General features: G+C 38.5%; 2 protein-coding genes across 2 annotated transcripts; one reads left to right on the forward strand and one right to left on the reverse strand.

The window, feature by feature from the left end:
• Window positions 1-5,873: 5,873 nt before the first annotated feature.
• Window positions 5,874-9,979, reverse strand: psmg1 (proteasome (prosome, macropain) assembly chaperone 1). The gene is made up of 7 exons (XM_051120274.1): window positions 9,749-9,979; window positions 9,275-9,363; window positions 9,041-9,198; window positions 6,609-6,671; window positions 6,331-6,529; window positions 6,082-6,203; window positions 5,874-6,003 (listed from the first exon to the last, which is right to left on the reverse strand). The coding sequence occupies exons 1-7, from the start codon at window positions 9,871-9,873 to the stop codon at window positions 5,926-5,928; spliced, it is 834 nt and encodes a 277-aa protein (XP_050976231.1). The 5' UTR covers window positions 9,874-9,979; the 3' UTR covers window positions 5,874-5,925.
• Window positions 9,980-14,835: 4,856 nt separating this feature from the next.
• Window positions 14,836-17,469, forward strand: mpzl1l (myelin protein zero-like 1 like). The gene is made up of 2 exons (XM_051121627.1): window positions 14,836-15,026; window positions 16,588-17,469. Exons 1-2 carry the CDS (start codon window positions 14,988-14,990, stop codon window positions 16,822-16,824), a joined length of 276 nt encoding a protein of 91 aa, XP_050977584.1. The 5' UTR covers window positions 14,836-14,987; the 3' UTR covers window positions 16,825-17,469.
• The last annotated feature ends 1,153 nt before the right edge of the window (window positions 17,470-18,622 follow it).

The following is an 18,622-nucleotide window of genomic DNA, read 5'->3' on the forward strand; positions in this document are numbered from 1 at the left end:
GACACACAGCAGCTGCTGCATGTGAACCGCACACATGAACTCGTGAACTTCCGGTAGCCGCGCTCAGCACGGCTTTAACTGTTAAGGTGAGGTGCAGTGTGTGTGTGTGTGTGTGTGTGTGTGTGACGAATGCATCAGCGCAGGGATTTCCCCACAACACTAAACTGTGTTTCCTACCTCAACCATCACTAGTACTAACGAGCTGAGGACAGGGTTGCCAAGTCCGCGGGTTTTCTGCAGAATTGGGCTATTTTAACCCTGTTGCTGCTGGTTGAAGCGATCCCCAAAACGTGATATTTATTCCCTGAAATGCAAATTTTACCAGTGAAACCCTGCCAAAAAACGTGTATTTTACACAGACTGTAAAAAATATGGACGTAGTGTCCGTGACGTCACCCGTAGGTTTCTGAAGAGCATTTTTGAAGCTCTTAGTGGGCGGGAGTCGGCCGTCGCCATCTCGGAATCGCGTCCCTGCACGTCACTCCCAGATAATCGAAAATGGGCAAAGAGGCGGGACGTGGGTGGAGCTGGTTGCCGAAACCACACCCGCCTAGTGCGACGGTGGTGACAGCAGCGGCAATCCACCTGTCACTCAAGTGGCCACGCCCTAAATTATGCAGAATTTTAAGGCTTAATGTAATTTAAACGGATGAGTTAATAAAAAAATTCAGCCCCCTCACAGTTGACATCAAGGGAAAATTAGCTACACAGACCATTACTTGTACCAGGCGGTAAACATTTTTTTCTGCTGTAAAGTTGGCCATTTTAACATGGGGAGTCTATGGGATTGATTCCCTTTTGTAGCCAGTCTCTAGTGGCCAGTTGATGAATTGCAGATTAAGTCACTTCCGTGTTGGTTTCAAGAGGGAGACCGGGAGGTTGCCGCTTGGTATTTTACCCTGCAGAACTAGGGTGGCGACTTGTTCGACACGTTGCATATTGAGAAAATGTCCCTCATTTTCATCAGTCTGTTGGTTTTTAATTGTCATAATTTAAAATTCTTTTGACTTTTTATTAATTATTTTTTTTGCGGTATCCACTGTAAAAAATTTGTTGGTTCAACTTAAAATAATTTGTTACCCTGCTACCTTAAAATTTTAAGTTCAGTCAATTCAAAAAAAGTTCATTCAACTTCAAATTTTAAGGCAGCTGGGTAACAAGCCCAAGTTTAACAAACCAAATTTTTTGTTTAGTCAACTCAAATATCTAAGCTGTCACTAAGTACAACTTAACATGTCAAGTTGACTCAACAAATTGTGTTTTTTTACAGTGCAGTTTTCACACAAAGGATGCACGGATCTCATCAAGTGATCTAGCACCACCGACATAAATGGCAAATGCACACAGAAAAACACGACTTTCTTCTTACTTTAATCATTAATTTAAGGTGGTTTCTATTCTCTTCACTCTCATACAAAACGTATGTGCTTTATCTCGCTTGCATGTGCGTGCTCAGAAACATAAATACGCGCATATGACAACGGATGTAAATCTGTATTTACATATAGTAAATGTATGTCTCGCACATGTTCCACAAAATCACATCTACTATCTCACAACTGATCTGTTGCCAGGTTACCCTTCTCTAAACGTGATTGGGCTAGTTTTAAGTAGCAATTGGGTGGGATTTGTTGTGAAAACCTGGCAAGTCTGCCTATGGCAGTTAAACCAGATTGCGTTATTCAGATAGATATAAGCATGCCAACAGTTTAACTAATTTTAAGTAACTTATTCAGCATGAGTACTCCCTTCAAACTGTTAAACACCCTAGCTACCACTTAACAACCACCCAGAACATCCAGCATCTAACTAACAACAACCCAGAAACATTAGCAACCACCTAATAACCAAACAGAACAGCACTCAGAACGTCGCAGGGGTTCTGGTCCTTACCTTCATTTAAATAAGAACTAAATTACAGAGATTTCAAGCTGTGTAAATGAGCATGATCATCAAACTCCATAACTGTGTTTGTCTAGTTATGACACGCTGTGAAATACGTTCTGGGGTAGAACATAATCATTACACAAATAAAGCAGTGGATCTGAACAGAACATGATCAGACACATTAATCAGTGTGTGTGTGTGTGTTTAGGGTGCGTCTTATATCAAGCACTGCTGATGGTTGAGGAACTTTGGAATTCCTCTTTCGGTTCAGAACTAGCTGACACATGCAGACCAGCATTAGCACAAGAGTGTGTGTGTGTGTGGGTGTGGGTGAGGGAATGTAGGCCTGTGTGTGTTTGTGTTTGAGAGTGAGTTTTGTGTGTGTGAGTATATGTGAGTGTAAGTAAGAGTGTGTGTGTGTGTGTGTGTGTCGGAGGCGCTTGATTATCAGCACGGCAGGACGTGGGAAGACCTGAGATCTTTGACACGGACACACTGTGAGATTCTCAGCGCTCCCACTGAACGTCTTCACACTCTCACCGTCATCGTGAAACATCGCGCTGAATATTCAGCTGAAAAACACACACTCATTCACCAGATGAAGGAGAACACGAGGCCTCGGGCTGAAAGATCATCAGATGAAATCCTGTCTGATTCACACTGGCGTTTTGAAGCGTCTCTGGATTGGCAAATGAGGAAAAGTTTTGAATGATGGAATATTTAAATGAAAAGAATATTTCAATAACTTTCATTGAGATTTCCATGCTTTGGTTGAAAAAAAAAAAAACCCTCAGTCTTGAAAATGATAATGTTATCAAAATTATAATGAATAAGAGGTGGTCCCAAAACTTTTTATTAAACTAAATGCTTTAAATATTAATAATAACATTCCCTTTTATTAAAATATAGCATTTTCTAAACTACAATCAAGCACATTTTGTTTTATAATTATAATAAAATACTTCTATAATAAATTATGAAATTATACAATTTTGTAATAAAATGGCAAATATAGTTTTCTACTGTTTAAGAAAAAAACTGTAAAGAAGATTCGCGAAATCGCTCCGAAATCCTGATATGAACCAAACGATTCGTGAACTATGATTTCAGATCAGGACTCGGAGCGTGGGTCACGAATCATTTAGATCGGAACTTTGCGTATCGCGAATCATCTGATTTAGATCGGGACTTCAAATCGGTTAGGGCTAGAAGGAACACAGCTCCAGCTACTGGGCATGCGCACGTCATTCCCCTGGTGAAAAAACCAGCACATGCTGGTTAGGTATGTTTTGATGCTGGTTTAAGCTGGTCCTTTGCTGGTTTTTGCTGGTCATGTTGCTGATCAAGGACCAGCTTGAACCAGCATCAAAACATACCTACCAGCATATGCTGGTTTTTTTTCACCATGGTCTAACGTTATTTTTGTCACACTGTACAACAATACAACTGTTTTGGTATTATAGTAAGGGCTAAGTTTAGGGTTAGTGTAGGCGTAGACATAAAAACACAATCCAACAGGTAGAACCATTCATTTGATTGTTAGTTTCCGGTCGGAGCTGTGTCCTCTAGTACGATGCTTTGTTGTGGAAACGGACTAGCTAGTCACGACTGTTTCCCGAACACATGTCCGTTTGAACCACCTTTAGTTCAACAATGTATGGCCGTTGTTGATGACGTCACAGAGTAATAACTTCTTATATAACTAATAACTTCTTTTATAGATCTCTAAAATGCAGCTATTTTGAACATGGCACCTGATTTACTAATTTACTATGTTTTGTTCCCTGTCATTTCGCTCTATTTGATGTTCGATTCGTCGCGGGTTCCCTCTTACGTCATACTCCGGGGTTCCCTTAGGCATTTATGCGCATGCGCACTATTCATAAACGGCGCTTACAGAGGACGCGTAAAAATACATAATTAAAATGCATTTATAGTTAGATAGAATTGAAGATAAAGACTGCACTGCGTGCTAGCTTGCTTACTGTGCAGAAGAGCATAGTGTATTGAACCGATATGTCTTACTAACAAGGAACTAATGCTGCTAGCCACAGGTGGAGAGCTGTAGTTCCAACCACGCAAGTTTGTGACGCTGTTTGCGAATGTTCGTTTGGACTATGGTTGAACTATGTTGGTAACGACAGAACTTGCGACCATACTGGCTGACGATGCTTTTGGGAAATTTTTGGTTCATCTGTTACTCTTTTCGCATCTTCAGCCACGTTCACACAGCAGCAGAACACGGTTGTCAATACCAGATTTTTTTTCTTAATACGGTTACGTTCACACACAGTACGGTTATTTACGGGTGTGACAACCGTATTCTATAACCGAACTCACGCCTGTAAATGTTCAGGACTCAAAACCGCATTCTTGGAACACGCGCGCTGTGTGAACGGAACAGGACTGAACAACCAGTGTCTGTCACGTCATTCAGCGTGTGAGAGATTTGGGGGTAATTTGGGCTTTCGGTAACTTACAGCGTCGGGAAATGAGCTGTGTCGTCTCCAATTTGTATATCCGGTCTCCACCGGAGCCGCTCCTCCCGTCAGTTTCGTGTTCCGCTCCGCTTCACATGTAAAAGCCGCTGTGGGTTAATGAGGATTTGATGGATGAACTCGCGGCTCGATTTGACTGTTGTCGTGTCAGAAAGTGGTAACACTTTCAGTTTTACGGTTGTCTTTGATATTGCTTTGGTCACTGTTACTATAGTTACTCGTAAATAATACCGGCTTGACTCCTGTTGCCCGTTCACACTGACACTATTCGAAAAGCGACTGTAAGCTGCTGTGTGAACGGGACATTCCGAGACTCACAACCTCATTACTACTTCCTAAGCTGGATTGTTTGCTGACATTAACTGAAATAAGTGAGAAAGGTATGATGTTTTTTTGAATTGCGTGAAACAAAATTAAACACTTATTTCACAGATACATTGTCTTAATAATTCAAGCCCTTTTTTAAACTTCTTCAGGAGCTTTGCTATTTTTAAGGATTTTCCAGGCCTTAAATTTCAAAAGCTCAAATGTGACCCTGGACCACAAAACCAGTCATAAGTGTCAATTTTTCGAAATTGAGCTTTATACATCATCTGAAAGCTGAATAAATCAGCTTTCCATCGATGTATGGTTCGTTAGGATTGGACAATATTTGCCAAGATACAACTATTTCAGTATCTGGAATCTGATGGTCCAAAAAAATCTAAATATTGAGAAAATCACCTTTTGTTGTCCAAATTAAGTTCTTTTCAATGCATATTACTAATTAAAAATTAAGTTTTGATATATTTACAGTAGGAAATTTACAAAATATCTTCATGGAACATGATCTTTACTTAATTTCCTAATGATTTTTGGCATAAAAGAAAAATCTATAATTTTGACCCATACAATGTATTTTTGGCTGTTGCTACAAATAAACCCCAGCGACTTAAGAGTGGTTTTGTGGTCCAGGGTCACAAATTCAAATTCTTTAAGCACCTCTGATTTTAATAATGCATTAGTAACTAAGATTAATAAGTGATATTGTTCATTCTTAGTTCATGTTAACTAAAGTAGTATTATAAAGTGTTAACAAAAATTGTCTTGTTTTAAAATTATAATAAAATTCTTCCATGATAAATTATGAAATAAGAAACCATCTGTCTGTTTTTATTTTTACTGAGGTTTCACTGCTTTTGTTCAAATATAATATTTGCTAAAGGTCCCTTTTTAATATAAAATTATAATTTTTCAAAGTTTTCAAACTTATAAGTATTTCTATAATAAGTCATCAATTAAGAAATGGCAAAATACAATGATTTAAATATTAACTAATGTAATTAGCCAAAAAAAAAAATATATATATATATGTTTCAGTTTTATTTCAGCTGAACTTTACAACCCGGTTGCTGTTTCTTGTAACTGATGGTTGTGGCGCCACCATGTGTCCAAACTCAGAAACACAGTTCACTTAGGCTGGAGAAAGACGTTGACTTCACAGCAGTATAAAACAAAATCCATCTTTAATGCAAATGCACAGCAGTATACAGTGGTTTGTTCATGTGTAGAGGTTACTCTGGAGCTCGCTGACTCGTGTGATCTTCTGCAGCACGTCTGCGCTGGGATTCTGATCCAGCTGCAATCGAGAGACAGACACTGAGTCTCGTGAGACGAGAAGCGGTGAAACGCAGAGAATCCTCACACTCACACTCACCTTTAGCACGGCGCTCACAGCCGCTCTGTACGTCTGCATGGTGAGCGAATCCGGCTGGAGCACGTCGCTGTAGCACTGGTAGAGAACGGCCGCGATCCGCTGAACCTGACAGTGGCTGAGCACTGAACACACACCACAGTACATTTAAAGTTGGGTCAAAAGTAATCAAAGTAATCAGAATACATCACCTGAAGGGAGTAATCTAAAGGACATTTTCATCATGTAATTTGTAATCAGTAAGTGACGTACCTGCCGCAGCCAGTCCAGTGCTGATGTTGGGCTGCTCGAGCGGAGGACACGCGACGGGACCCTTGTGCGCTCCGGTCCTCAGAGAACGCAAGAAGGGCACGCTGCTCCCACTCAGGTAGTCTGGTGTTTTATATTCAGCCGCACTGCAGTCAGAGAGAACGGTCACCGTCAGATCCCTCGTCTGAACGCAGCCGAACACCTGCGGACGAAAACCACACGCGTGAGCCGCACGTTCACGTTCAGACATGATGTAAACGCTCTCTGCGTTAGCGCTTCACCTTCTCCGTCCACTGGAACAGCTGATCTTCAGCCACGTAACACGAGCACTGGCATATCAGCACCTGCGCAGAACACGGCACACGTTAAACACGCAGTCAGGAATCATGCTCAGTCATTTTGATCTGGACAGGATTTTCTTTTCCCCAAAAATGCTAGTTAATGTTATCACATAGGACTAAAACTGACTTTGTGAGAAACTGTATAATTTTTGCACTTCTTTTAAAGATTTTTGTTTCCATAACAGTTGCCAGGTTGTGAAGATAAAGTGAAACACTGGGTAGAAAAGAGAGAAACTCTGACTGAGGGATTTAAGCTCTTGACATCTGGCAACCACACATGAAAACTCATGGAGGTTTAGATTTTTTCTCCTGTTTTTGCTGAAAAAATAGAATATTGAGAGTTGTTTAAACTATATTTTAGTCTTGTCTTCAATCGACAGCAAAACTGACCAGCCTTTTTAAAATTCTTGTAAATCTCTCATGATGCTATATCATCACCAAATTATTTATTTAGTGTCTAAATTCAGATCAGTGAAGCCTGTGATCAATCCGCTTCAAAAACAATTACAAAACCTGTGTAAACGTAAAGAAAACAAGATTGATCCAAGAGATTTACAAGCCATTTTAAAATGCTGGTCAATTTTCAGAAGCACAACAATTCATTTTGTCAGTCATTTATTAATCTAGTCTTAGTCCTGTTTCAGTTTTTATCATATTTTCTCAACCCGTCCTGTTATTTGTTTAGTCACGTTTTAGGTGAGTAACGATCGGGATTTCAGTCTAGTCTGAGTCAATGAAAACTTGCTCACATTTTAGTCATGCTGCATAATGGTTAAACTGATAATCACACTTATAATCATAATTACAGATCAGGATTGCTGTCAGTGAGAAAAGACTGAGAATTACTGCACTTTCACCTATAAGCACATTTGGTTTCCTGATTTATGATCAGAAATAGAAACACACTTGATATTATGAAAACTGGTAAAACTCAGAAGGGAAAACAGTGACATTCCTAATAATAACGTCAAATCATTACAAATTATAGCCATGACTTTTCTTGAAAACGACAACAAAAATGTCTTTTTATTGTGACACAGATGTGCATTCATTCAGCCTCATCTGAGCAGAATCTGTTAATAAACATCACTAAACTCCAACTTACATGTGTGTGGATGTTTTCAGATTGTCAGCGTTTTTTCTGCAGTGTAAGAGAGAGGTTGTGTGCGAATGGTTGCCAGGTTATGAAAATAAAATAAAAAACTGGGCATAAAAGAGAGTTGCTCTGATTTAGGGATTTAAGCTCTTGACATCTGGCAACCACACACATGAAAACTCATGGAGGGTTAGATTTTTCTCCTTTTTTTGCTTAAGAGTTTGGATATAGAGTTTTTATTTTTTAACCTACATTTTAGTCTTGTCTTTATTCAACAGCAAAACTGAAGCCTTACTAAAATCTGTATAAATCTCTCATGATGCTATATTATCACCGAATTATTTATTTAGTGCCTAAGCTCAGATCAGTGAAGCCTGTGATCAATCAGCTTCAAAAACAAATCCAAAACCTGTGTAAATGGACAGAAAACACGCTGATAAATAGGTTGAATCCAAAAAATTTACAAGCCATTTTTGAAATGCTGGTTATTTTATTAATCTAGTTTTAGTCCTGAGTCAGATTTTATCATATTTTAACAACCTGTCCTGTCATTTGTTTAGTCACGTTTTAGGTGAGTAACAATCTGGGCATTTCAGTCTAGTTTTAGTCAATGAAAACTTACATTTTAGTCATGCTGCGTTATGGTTAAATTAATAATCACAGTTATAACCACGATTACAGATCAGGATTGTTGTCAGTGAGTAAAGACTTATTAATAGACTTATTAAAGAATTGTTAAACTTTTAGTTGAAAATGATGAAAACTGGTAAAACTCAGAAGTGACATTCCTAATAATAACTTCAAACTGTTCCAAATTATAGCCATGACTTTTTCTGAAAACAACAACTAAATTGTCTTTGTATTGTGGCACAGATGTGCATTCATTCAGCCTCATCTGAGCAGAATCTGTTAAAAAACATCACTAAACTCCAACTTACATGTGTGTGGATGTTTTCAGATTATCAGTGCTTTTTCTGCAGTGTAAGAGAGGTTGTGTGCGGATGGTTGCCAGGTTGTGAAGATAAAATAAAACACTGGGCATAAAAGAGCTGCTCTGATTGGGGGATTTAAGCTCTTGACATCTGGCAACCACACACATGAAATCTCATGGAGGTTTAGATTTGTTCTCGTTTTTTGCTGAAGAAAATAAACAGTAAATTTGGAAATAGAGTGTTTTTATTTTTTAAACTACACTGCAGTCTGTGTCTCGTCTTGTCTCGTCACCAACAAATTTTTTGGTCATAGTTATTGTTAATAAACGAACATTGTTCCCTACCGATGGACTGTTTTTCTGCTGGTACAGGATGCAGGACGGCTCTCCGGGGCCCGGGGCCGTGTCCGGCCGGCCCGATCCGTGGCTGCGCTCATTCCACAGCGACACCCATCCGACCGCCGTCCATCCGCCGGAGCTCAGCACGTACGCCGAGATGAAACCTGAAAAACAGGACAGCTGTGTCTCAAACCGAGGGTCGTGTGAAGGATCTGCAGCGTCTGGAGTCTGACGACTCACCGGTGGCGTTCGGACCCACAGCGATGATCAGATCCGAACACGGCACAGATCCGCCGTCTGTCTGTGAGAGCCAATGAACATGAACGGACCTGGAAGAAACCAGCAAACACAGATGATACATATATATATATATATATATATATATTCACATTATACATACTATAATCCTACTTTATGTATACCACATCCAACTTTATATTATGTCCAACCTATATCGAACGTTATATGTATTATATCGGACTAAACGCAGTTCAATAGACCGACATGACGTGTGAATTGAGTGATCAATACAGCGATGATCAGAAACACGTGATCAATACACAGCATCAGAAACACATGCGCTGAACTGAAACCGAAAGTACCGTGTGTTTATTCAGTCTCTTTTCAAACTGATGATGAAACAAGACTTTGGCTGCAATGTTACAGACTGACACGGGCTGTTACATTATGAATAAACATGATACATTGTTTCACCTTTTCTCTTCTATTTCGCGTCGGATCTGTTCATCTTCCTCGTTTTCATTCGTCATGTCATCATACTCATCCTCTTCAACAGCTCTCGAGTACACCGATAAAACTTCACCGAAAAATGTGGCCATATTAGACGATTTAGGAGATTAATTCATTAAATACAACTTGAAGGTGCTGTGTAATGATCGCCGCTCCGCTATTAGCCTGACACACACCGGAAGTACTGGCTGCAGTTTTACGACAAAAGACTTTTATTTTGTTTTTAAGTTTAGTCACCTCAACACAGCCGTGTGACAATCCGTGTGAAAAAACTTTTAATAATAATAAATAATAAATAAATAAATTAATAATATTGTTAATATGTGACCCTGGACGACAAAAAGTAGCTTCTAAAGTAGCTTACCCAAAGTCTTAAGTAGCACGGGTATATTTGCAGCAGTAGCCAACAATACATTGTTTGGGTCAAAATGATCAATTTTTCTTTTATGCCAAAAATTCATTAGGATAGTAAGTAAAGGTCATGGTCCATTAAGATATGTTGTAAATTTAATACCGTAAATATATCAAAACTTAATTTTGGTTTAGTAATATGCATTGCCAAGAACTTTGCTAAAACCTTGCTTCGGGTCACATGATTATTTTTATTATTATTAACGTCAGTGTTGAATCACAACTCACAATCAGAATCTCACTTTTTTTGTAGATAATAGATTTTATCTTTAAAATTATACTTGAATCTTTACAGCTTTGTGAAATGTCCGGATAATCACCTGCAGACTCTGTATTTATTTTGAAATTGGTATATAATATTATTGGTATATAATATTTTGAAAGCCAAAATATTAAATGCCATGGATGAATATTTACTGAGTAACCCACTATTTTGTAGGGGGGGTCAAAATGGCAATTTTCACCTGAAATTTAACATGGGAGTCCCCACATTTGGGAGGGGACTATGTGAGTGTACAACATCAAACCCTCACTCTGGATGATGATAATCATTTATCTGTCTACGAAGAATGTTGCAAGCCTGTCTCCAGCGATAGTATTGTTTCAGAACATCACCAGGATGGAGAAGTCCCATAGCCTTGAAGGATCCTTAGATCCTTCCATGCAAATTATTGTGGTGTGTTTAAATTTTATGTTTGTTTTTAATTTCATTTATAATCATTTATTTACATAATTATTCATAATCATTTTACAATCATTAGTCATTCACATAATTCATATTTATTTATTTATTTGATTATGTAAGTATTTATCATTTATTCATTTATTCATATATATTATTCATTTATATGTTTTTATTTTTATATTTCTTATTATTTTCCTTGCTTATGCATTTTCATTATTGTTCAGTTCCATGATTGTGGGGTTTCATGAATTGTTTGGTCTAAGAAATAGATAACGGGGATGTTTATGGAAATTCAAGGTTTATGGGATGTTGAATCCGTCTGATGTATCATTGTTCTTTGAGCTGTACTCCCCAGACGAAGTCTGAACATTGAGACATACGCAACTAAAACTGTTCAATAAATTCTGTTATACCTTTTTTTACCATCATCACTTCGTCTCCTGCTTCTGCTCTTTTCTGGCTTCCATCGGTCAACTTCCTAACTGACAGAAACCTGCTGTTAGTGGGGTTGGGGTAACTACAGCTTGCTGACTAGTTGTCCTGTTACCAAAAGACTGATATTTTCTGACGGGATCTGGTGTCCGGGGCTGGATCCTAATTGTCTGGCGTGGGGACCTGATCTAACAGCCTGTTCTATACATCAGTTATTAAATGATAAAGTGACCAGGTTTTACTGGCGAACAAGATGTGGACAGAGAAAACTAGCAGGCAAATTGGAGACCACACCTTATATTGCTCTTGCTCTAAAACCTCAATGTCACACATACTTCATCCACAACACCTACAATGGACAGGAAAAAACAGTTCACAGGAACTTGCTTCTTAAAGCTAACTTCCTGCCGAATGAGGCTGAAGAACTTTAACCCTCATTCAGTGATGACAGTGAACCAGATGATGACTGCAGTGGAGCAGCATTAAGTGATGCCGTAACGCCCACGTCTACGTCTGCATGCAGTAATGCAGATCGAACTGCCAACCGGTGTCCCCTTTGGGTCAGAGAGTGTTCTTTCATTGGCAGTGAACCTGGAAACTTCAAGGACTGATTTTACTGCAGTACAAGGTGACTCCTTGTGTTGCGACGATGTCACCGTTCATTCCAATGATGCAGAGACTGACTGTGACACACAAACACCCGTGTCACAGAGAGGTTCAGGCAATGATGGTGTAATGACCTCTAAATCTGTGGATTCATCTTCTAACCAAGTTGCATTACAACTAGCTTCGGATGACTTGTGAAGCCTGTGAAAGCCTAGGTGAAATCAAAACATGACACAAAATGTAAAGACGACAAGTTCTGTCAGTGAGTTTGCAAGATCTTTACTGTCATAAATCAAGTTGATGTACATATGGCAGAGATGTGTGGTAAAGATCAATTAACGACGTAATCAAACAGACAAAGAACACTATAAATTAGTAGCAGAATTCGGTAGTGCTGTATGTTGTTTCAGGGTTGCATCATCTGAAGTCCTCTGAGGGGTTGACATCATCTCTTCTTAAGGGTTCTGGATCCAGACTGGAGCTTGTGAATCAAGACATACAGGGAGGTCATATTATTTGAGCTCCCCTTGTGTAATCCAGTCTTTTGGCCCATTTTCTCATAGTACATGGGATTCTGAGTTGTACGAATCACTGTCTTATTTAGGTCATAATGGTGTTTGGGGCACCTTAACTGCAAGTGTGTCTTAGTAGGCCCGATCAACCTGTTTGGACCACTTTCCCTGTGGAGTGGGAAGCACATGCTGCTGAACCTAATGAATGAATTGACAGTTTGACAGAGAATTTTTCATAAAAGATACTTTGATGAACAAGTTTTATGAAGTTCAGTAACTGTGCTAATAATTATAAAATGTTGAATGTGATTGAACTTAATCAAAACTTATTTCTTTTGTGTTTTATATTTATTGTGTTCTGAGTTATAAGGTACAATGGACATAATTTATTTTGTGTTACGAGGAGCACAGATTGGTGAAGCATTGCTGACAGCGCCATCATTAGAATCAAATTTGCTGCTGACGGGGTCGGATGTATTTTCTCTCACTCTTCTAACGAGAGCCTGAGTGAAGGAGAGACGTTTGTCCAGAGTATTTATTTTCTGCTCTGTGGTTTGTGCTCTGTGAGACCTCCATCATCAACATCGTCTTTATTGAATAAAACCACAACCAGAGTAAACCTGCAGACACTTTCCCAAAGTAATGGCACGAAATGCAACGTTAAAGACCTTTTATGTTATAATGAGGGGTATTCTAAAGTCTTTGGTATAAATATATTTTCGGTTTATTACGAAACTGTGGCGGAACAGATTACACTGTGGCGGGCCACCACACTCTTGTTCATGATTGAGAAACTATTGATGTGAATGCAATGTGGGGTGAAAGCAACCACACTTCCCTATGAGGTGTGGGATTTGTTTTAAACACGTTACAATACTGCATGTTTAACTCTTGGTAGCTTCAGAAGCTGTTAAAATGAATAAAATCCCTTCTTCCAAATATACCTCAAACTGATTCCAATATAGAATCTTATGAATAGACTACAGAAAGCAAAGTAATGTGCCTCGACTTGACCATCAGTGCATTTTTAGCACTCAGACAGGTGTGTTCTATGCAGTTGTTTTGATAGAGGGAAACAAGATACAATTCTAATTTCAACATTATTTCTTCTTCAGACATTGTTCTCTAAATAAAATAAGCATCAGCTGCAAACAAAGTGACCAACATTTGGTTTTTGACCACTGAAATGGGCAACATTCAACAATATGGAAATTGAGCCTCACTGAGATCCCCATATCTCTGGGACTGAATGATGTAGGTCCTTGAACATTAAGAGTCCAAAAGAAAAGTTTATTAATAACTACAACCTAAAATCATACTGTGATATCTTTAACACTTCTTGAAGTATAGGCATGCGAAGCTTGGAAAAAGAGTCTTTATGGCACTCAGACTGGTGTGTTCAATGCAGTTGTCTTGACAGAAAGAAATGAGACACATCTCCAATTTCAACATTATTTGCTCTTCAGACATTCCTCTTTAACAGAAAAGAATTTGTTTTTCAGACTGACCCACATTTGGTTTTTGACCACTGAAAATGTGTACATTTTAACGATTTACTCCTGAAGCTGTATTGAAATTCAAATATCTCTGGAACTGAATTTCATAGGGCATTAAAAATAAAGATGCCAAATGGAAAGTTTGCTAAGACCCAATATCTAAAAGGGCATTAAGATATCTTTAACACTTCTTGAGGCATGAGAACTTTGGAGACAAACTTGAAAAGTGCTGTTTCCCCATTTTTGAATGGTCACCATTGGCACATAATGCAACAAAGATTGATAAAGTCAACAACAGATTTGACCAATATAACTACCAATCTCTGTGTAAATATAACATCATGATGCTGCCATCTTTCTGGAGTCATTTTTACCCCCTGTAACTTAACTCTAAATCTAAGGTGAAAATAGCCATTTTGACCTGGATTACTTAGTAAATAATTATCCATTACATTTAATATTTTGGCTTTCATCACTATACATGTGTATCTTTCTTCAGGAAAAATATTAGCAAAATCAAAAATTTGAGCCAGGGACCTCTGGTGGAGTTGACGCGGAATGACCCAGCAGTTAACTGAGCAGCTGCTGACAAACACATTCAGTTATTTGTACAGTTAATAGACTGAATGAACCTTGAGAAAAAAAAAACAAAGTAGGAGCTGTGAGAAAAGTGTGTGGCATAGGACGATGATACCTCAACTTCGTACAGGACACACCGCTTTAAATCATAAGAAATATATGAACAGAACTGGAGCCGACATTATAAACATCAGGGGCTGAGCCCAAATCTAGCTGGTCTGGGGACATTTTTTCCCTCAATTACGGTGAGTAGACTAGTGCGCTATATTATGCTACATATTACAGATTTTTTGTGTGTAAATATGACAAATGTTTAACCCAACCCCTGTTTTTCCTCCAACGAAGCAGAGGAGTGACAGTTTGTAAATAGACTTGATCTCAACCTGACCTACATTTCCACTTCCTCATTTGTTTTTCCTCTGTTCTTCGTGTCTGATCTGATCACTGAAGCATGGAAATGAAGGTTCAGATTTTCACACATTATGTTTTATTGTGTGTCTCTGCAGTGTTTGTCTTCACTGGTAAGTTTTTTTTCCCTCATCTGTACAATTAAACACCTCAAATATTTTATATTTTACATTTATAGCACATGAACTGACCCTAAAGTTCATCTTGAGTTAACAGTCTGGGAGAGACAAACAATAAAGACTCTGAATTCTAAAATGTTTTATTTCATGTATTTATGTATGCAGAAGGACCAAAACAACACCTTTTACATGATTTGTTTGATCCCTTATGTCTGGAAAATCTAAATGAAGTGTACTATGGTGATACTATGGTACTGAATGAATAAATTTTACCATGTTATATAAACAGAATTAAAGCACTGCAGTATTTTGTCTGTTGATGGAGATGCTGCAGTTTGTGCTCATGTTTGTTGTGTCTCTAATGCTGATTTCTGATTCTGTATGTGGATGTTTGAGTGACATCACACATCATCATCATCATCATCTGCTAGCAACACGCTAGTAACACCTTAGCAACCTCCCTGAGTACCTAGCAACCGCATAGCAACACCCTAGTAACGACCCAGAGTACCTTAGCAACCACATAACAGCCTAGCAACCACCCCAGGTACCCTAGCAGCCGCATAGCAACAACCTGGCAACCACCCAGAGTGCCTTAGCAACACACTAGCAACAACTCAGAGAACATTAACAACCGCATAACAACACACTAGCAACCACCCCAGGTACCGTAGCAACCACGTAGCAACACCCTAGCTATCAACCCAGGTACCCTAGCAACCACCCTAGCAAGCACAGTGGATACCTTAACAACCACATAGCAACACCCTAGTAACGACCCAGAGTACCTTAGCAACCGCATAGCAACACCCTAGTAATGACCCAGAGTACCTTAGCAACCACATAACAACCTAGCAACCACCCCAGGTACCCTAGCAACCGCATAGCAACACCCTAGCAACCACCCAAAGTACCTTAGAAACCACTTAGCAACAACTTAGCAACCACCCTGGGTACCCTAGCAACCACATAGCAACACCCTAGTAACAACCCAGAGTACCTTAGCAACCACATAACACCCTAGCAACCACCCAGAGTGCCTTAGCAACACCCTAGAAACGACTTAGAGAACATTAGCAACCACATAACACACTAGCAACCATCCCAGGTACCATAGCAACCACCCTGGGTACCCTAGCAACTGCACAGCAACACCCTAGTAACAACCCAGAGTACCTTAGCAACTGCATAGCAACACCCTAGCAACCACCCACGAGAACCTTAGCAACCGCATAGCAACACCTTCCAAGTACTCTAGCATCTGCATAGCAACACCCTAGCAACCACTGTGTTTGCCCTAGCAACCTTATAGCAACACCTTAACAGCCACCCTGAGTATCCTTGCAACACCCTAGCAACTGCCCTGGCTACCATAGCAACCACACAGCAACACCCTATCTATCTGTTTTTCTAATAGACTGTATTGCCTTCAAAACATTCAGACTGTAATCTTTCAAACTATGAAAGATCAAAATGTATTTCTTAGAGGCGACACAGAATGACTCTTTAGTGAATCTGAATATACAGTTGGTGAATGAGTGTTTGTCTTCCGCAGATCTTCTATTACTCCGGCGGGAAGTGGTTTTTATCCTCCGCGCTGCGGTTTAAGTCCCGTGTGGAATGGGCCGGAGACATGAACAAGAATGACGCGTCGATCCGTGTGATCCGGATGCAGGTGGAGGACAGCGGGACGTTCAGCTGCGACGTGAAGAATCCTCCAGACGTCTCCATACCGATATCCATCACTAAAGTCAGGGTGGCGCCGTCTGATCCCGAGACTGACACTGTTTGAAAGACGTTGGACTGACAGGAATCTGTGCAGATGTGCATCCTCGTGTCCTTCATCAGATCACATATGAACACAGTCATGAATGTCTGCTGTGATGTGGAGGAGAATCTGTCTCTATCAGAGCTGCAGAAACACCACACTTCCCTTTCTAATGTTGCATTCTTGTTGGTCTTTGTGACATAAAACAGACTTGTGTTTTTCTGTTTTTCTGTTTCTATTTTCTAATAAATGGCCAGTGCATTGGAATTGAAGGAATCAAATGCAAACTGTGTGTTTTGCTTCGAGAGAGCAGCCATACAGAAGTGTTGTGTTTTACTCTCTTTTATATTCATTCATTTATCATTTAATCATTTTGTTATTCAGCTGAATCAGTTTAACCATTTATATACTGTACTTATTTCATTGATCTGTTAACTGATTAGTCATTTATATTGTATTCCTGTTTTTTATATAGTTTTTCCATTGTTGTTCAGTCTTCTGTCTGTCTGTTTGTCTTCATGAATGACAGATAAGAGGGAGTGTTGTTGTGAACAGTATGGTATAACACGTGTTGGATTTGTGCTGGTCAGACAAAGTCTCAAACTAAGATTATTCAATAAACTCTTCTCCTGCTTCAGCTCTTCTCTGGATTTTCTCAGTCAAACTCTTGGCTGATAGAAGACTGTCAGTGCAGTTTTGGGTACCAGATGAGACTAGCAGTTAACAGGTTTGGGGTATTAGACAATTTTGCTGACTAGTTTTTCTGTTATAAAACAAAACTTAATGCACAACATTGAAACATATAAATAGTTAATTCGCCGGTTTTAGACATTTTCGAAATCATGTTTTTTTTTCATTGTGCATTCCAATTAATCTCAATCAAACTGCAGTTGGGTTATTTCGTAAAAATGTAAAAAAAAAAAAAAAAAAAAAAAAAAAAAATACAGCTAACTAACACAATAAAAACAAGATAATAAAAATTTTTTGAATATTTTTGAAAATTACAAAAAAAAAAAAAACCATATATATATATATATATATATATAATTATTAATGTTTTTTCCAAATAAACTCATATATTAAAAGTATGTTCTTATAAACAAAGACAAAAGGTAGATATATATATATATATATATATATATATATATATATATATATATATAAATAAAATATATATAAGTTATCTCTACCAATAAATCAATATTAATACTGTTCATCCTTTGCCATATTTTGATACATGCTGGAGCTAGAATCAGTGTCTGATCTGAGATCAGCAGTGTTGTGAAGGTTACTTTGGAAATGTAATAGGTTACAGATTACAAGTTACTTGATTTAAAATGTAAAAAGTAGTGTAACTTTTCAATTACTTTATTAAAGTAATGTAACATTACTTTTAATTACTTTTTGATTACTTTTCTAAATTTCTAATATTTTCAACTGTTAATCATTTTGAAACATTTAAACCAGGCAGAGTGAACCTTACAGTAGCACTCAACACTGATTACTGTCAGACTTTCAAAACCCTTTATCACTTGAATTAAGATTATAATAAGTAATAATATACATCTTTATTTTTCGATAACAACTGGCTGAATGTACATTATCTCACTTATTACACAGCTGCTTGATAGATTATTTAGATGTTTTGTGTCAAAATAATTAGACATGAAACACTGGTCTTTGAACACAAAGCTTCCACGAAGAAATCAGTTGCTAGCAAACCGCCTTGTCACAATTCTGTATTGTTAAAGGCGGTATATAAATAAAGGTGACTTGACTTGACCGCAGGTTCAAACTAGACATTTTAGGGATACAGTGCAGT

This window comes from Labeo rohita, chromosome 10 (assembly GCF_022985175.1).
Source record: "Labeo rohita strain BAU-BD-2019 chromosome 10, IGBB_LRoh.1.0, whole genome shotgun sequence".
Lineage (NCBI taxonomy): Eukaryota > Metazoa > Chordata > Actinopteri > Cypriniformes > Cyprinidae > Labeo > Labeo rohita.

Coding starts and splice junctions, on each gene's coding strand:
- psmg1 (XM_051120274.1), bottom strand. CDS start 9,873: ATGGCCACATTTTTCGGTGAAGTTTTATCGGTGTACTCGAGAGCTGTT. Junction 9,364..9,748: donor CGCGAAATAGAAGAGAAAAG/GTGAAACAATGT, acceptor GGTTTCTTCCAG/GTCCGTTCATGTTCATTGGC. Junction 6,672..9,040: donor AGCAGAAAAACAGTCCATCG/GTAGGGAACAAT, acceptor TGTTCTGCGCAG/GTGCTGATATGCCAGTGCTC.
- mpzl1l (XM_051121627.1), top strand. CDS start 14,988: ATGTTTTATTGTGTGTCTCTGCAGTGTTTGTCTTCACTG. Junction 15,027..16,587: donor TGCAGTGTTTGTCTTCACTG/GTAAGTTTTTTT, acceptor TGTCTTCCGCAG/ATCTTCTATTACTCCGGCGG.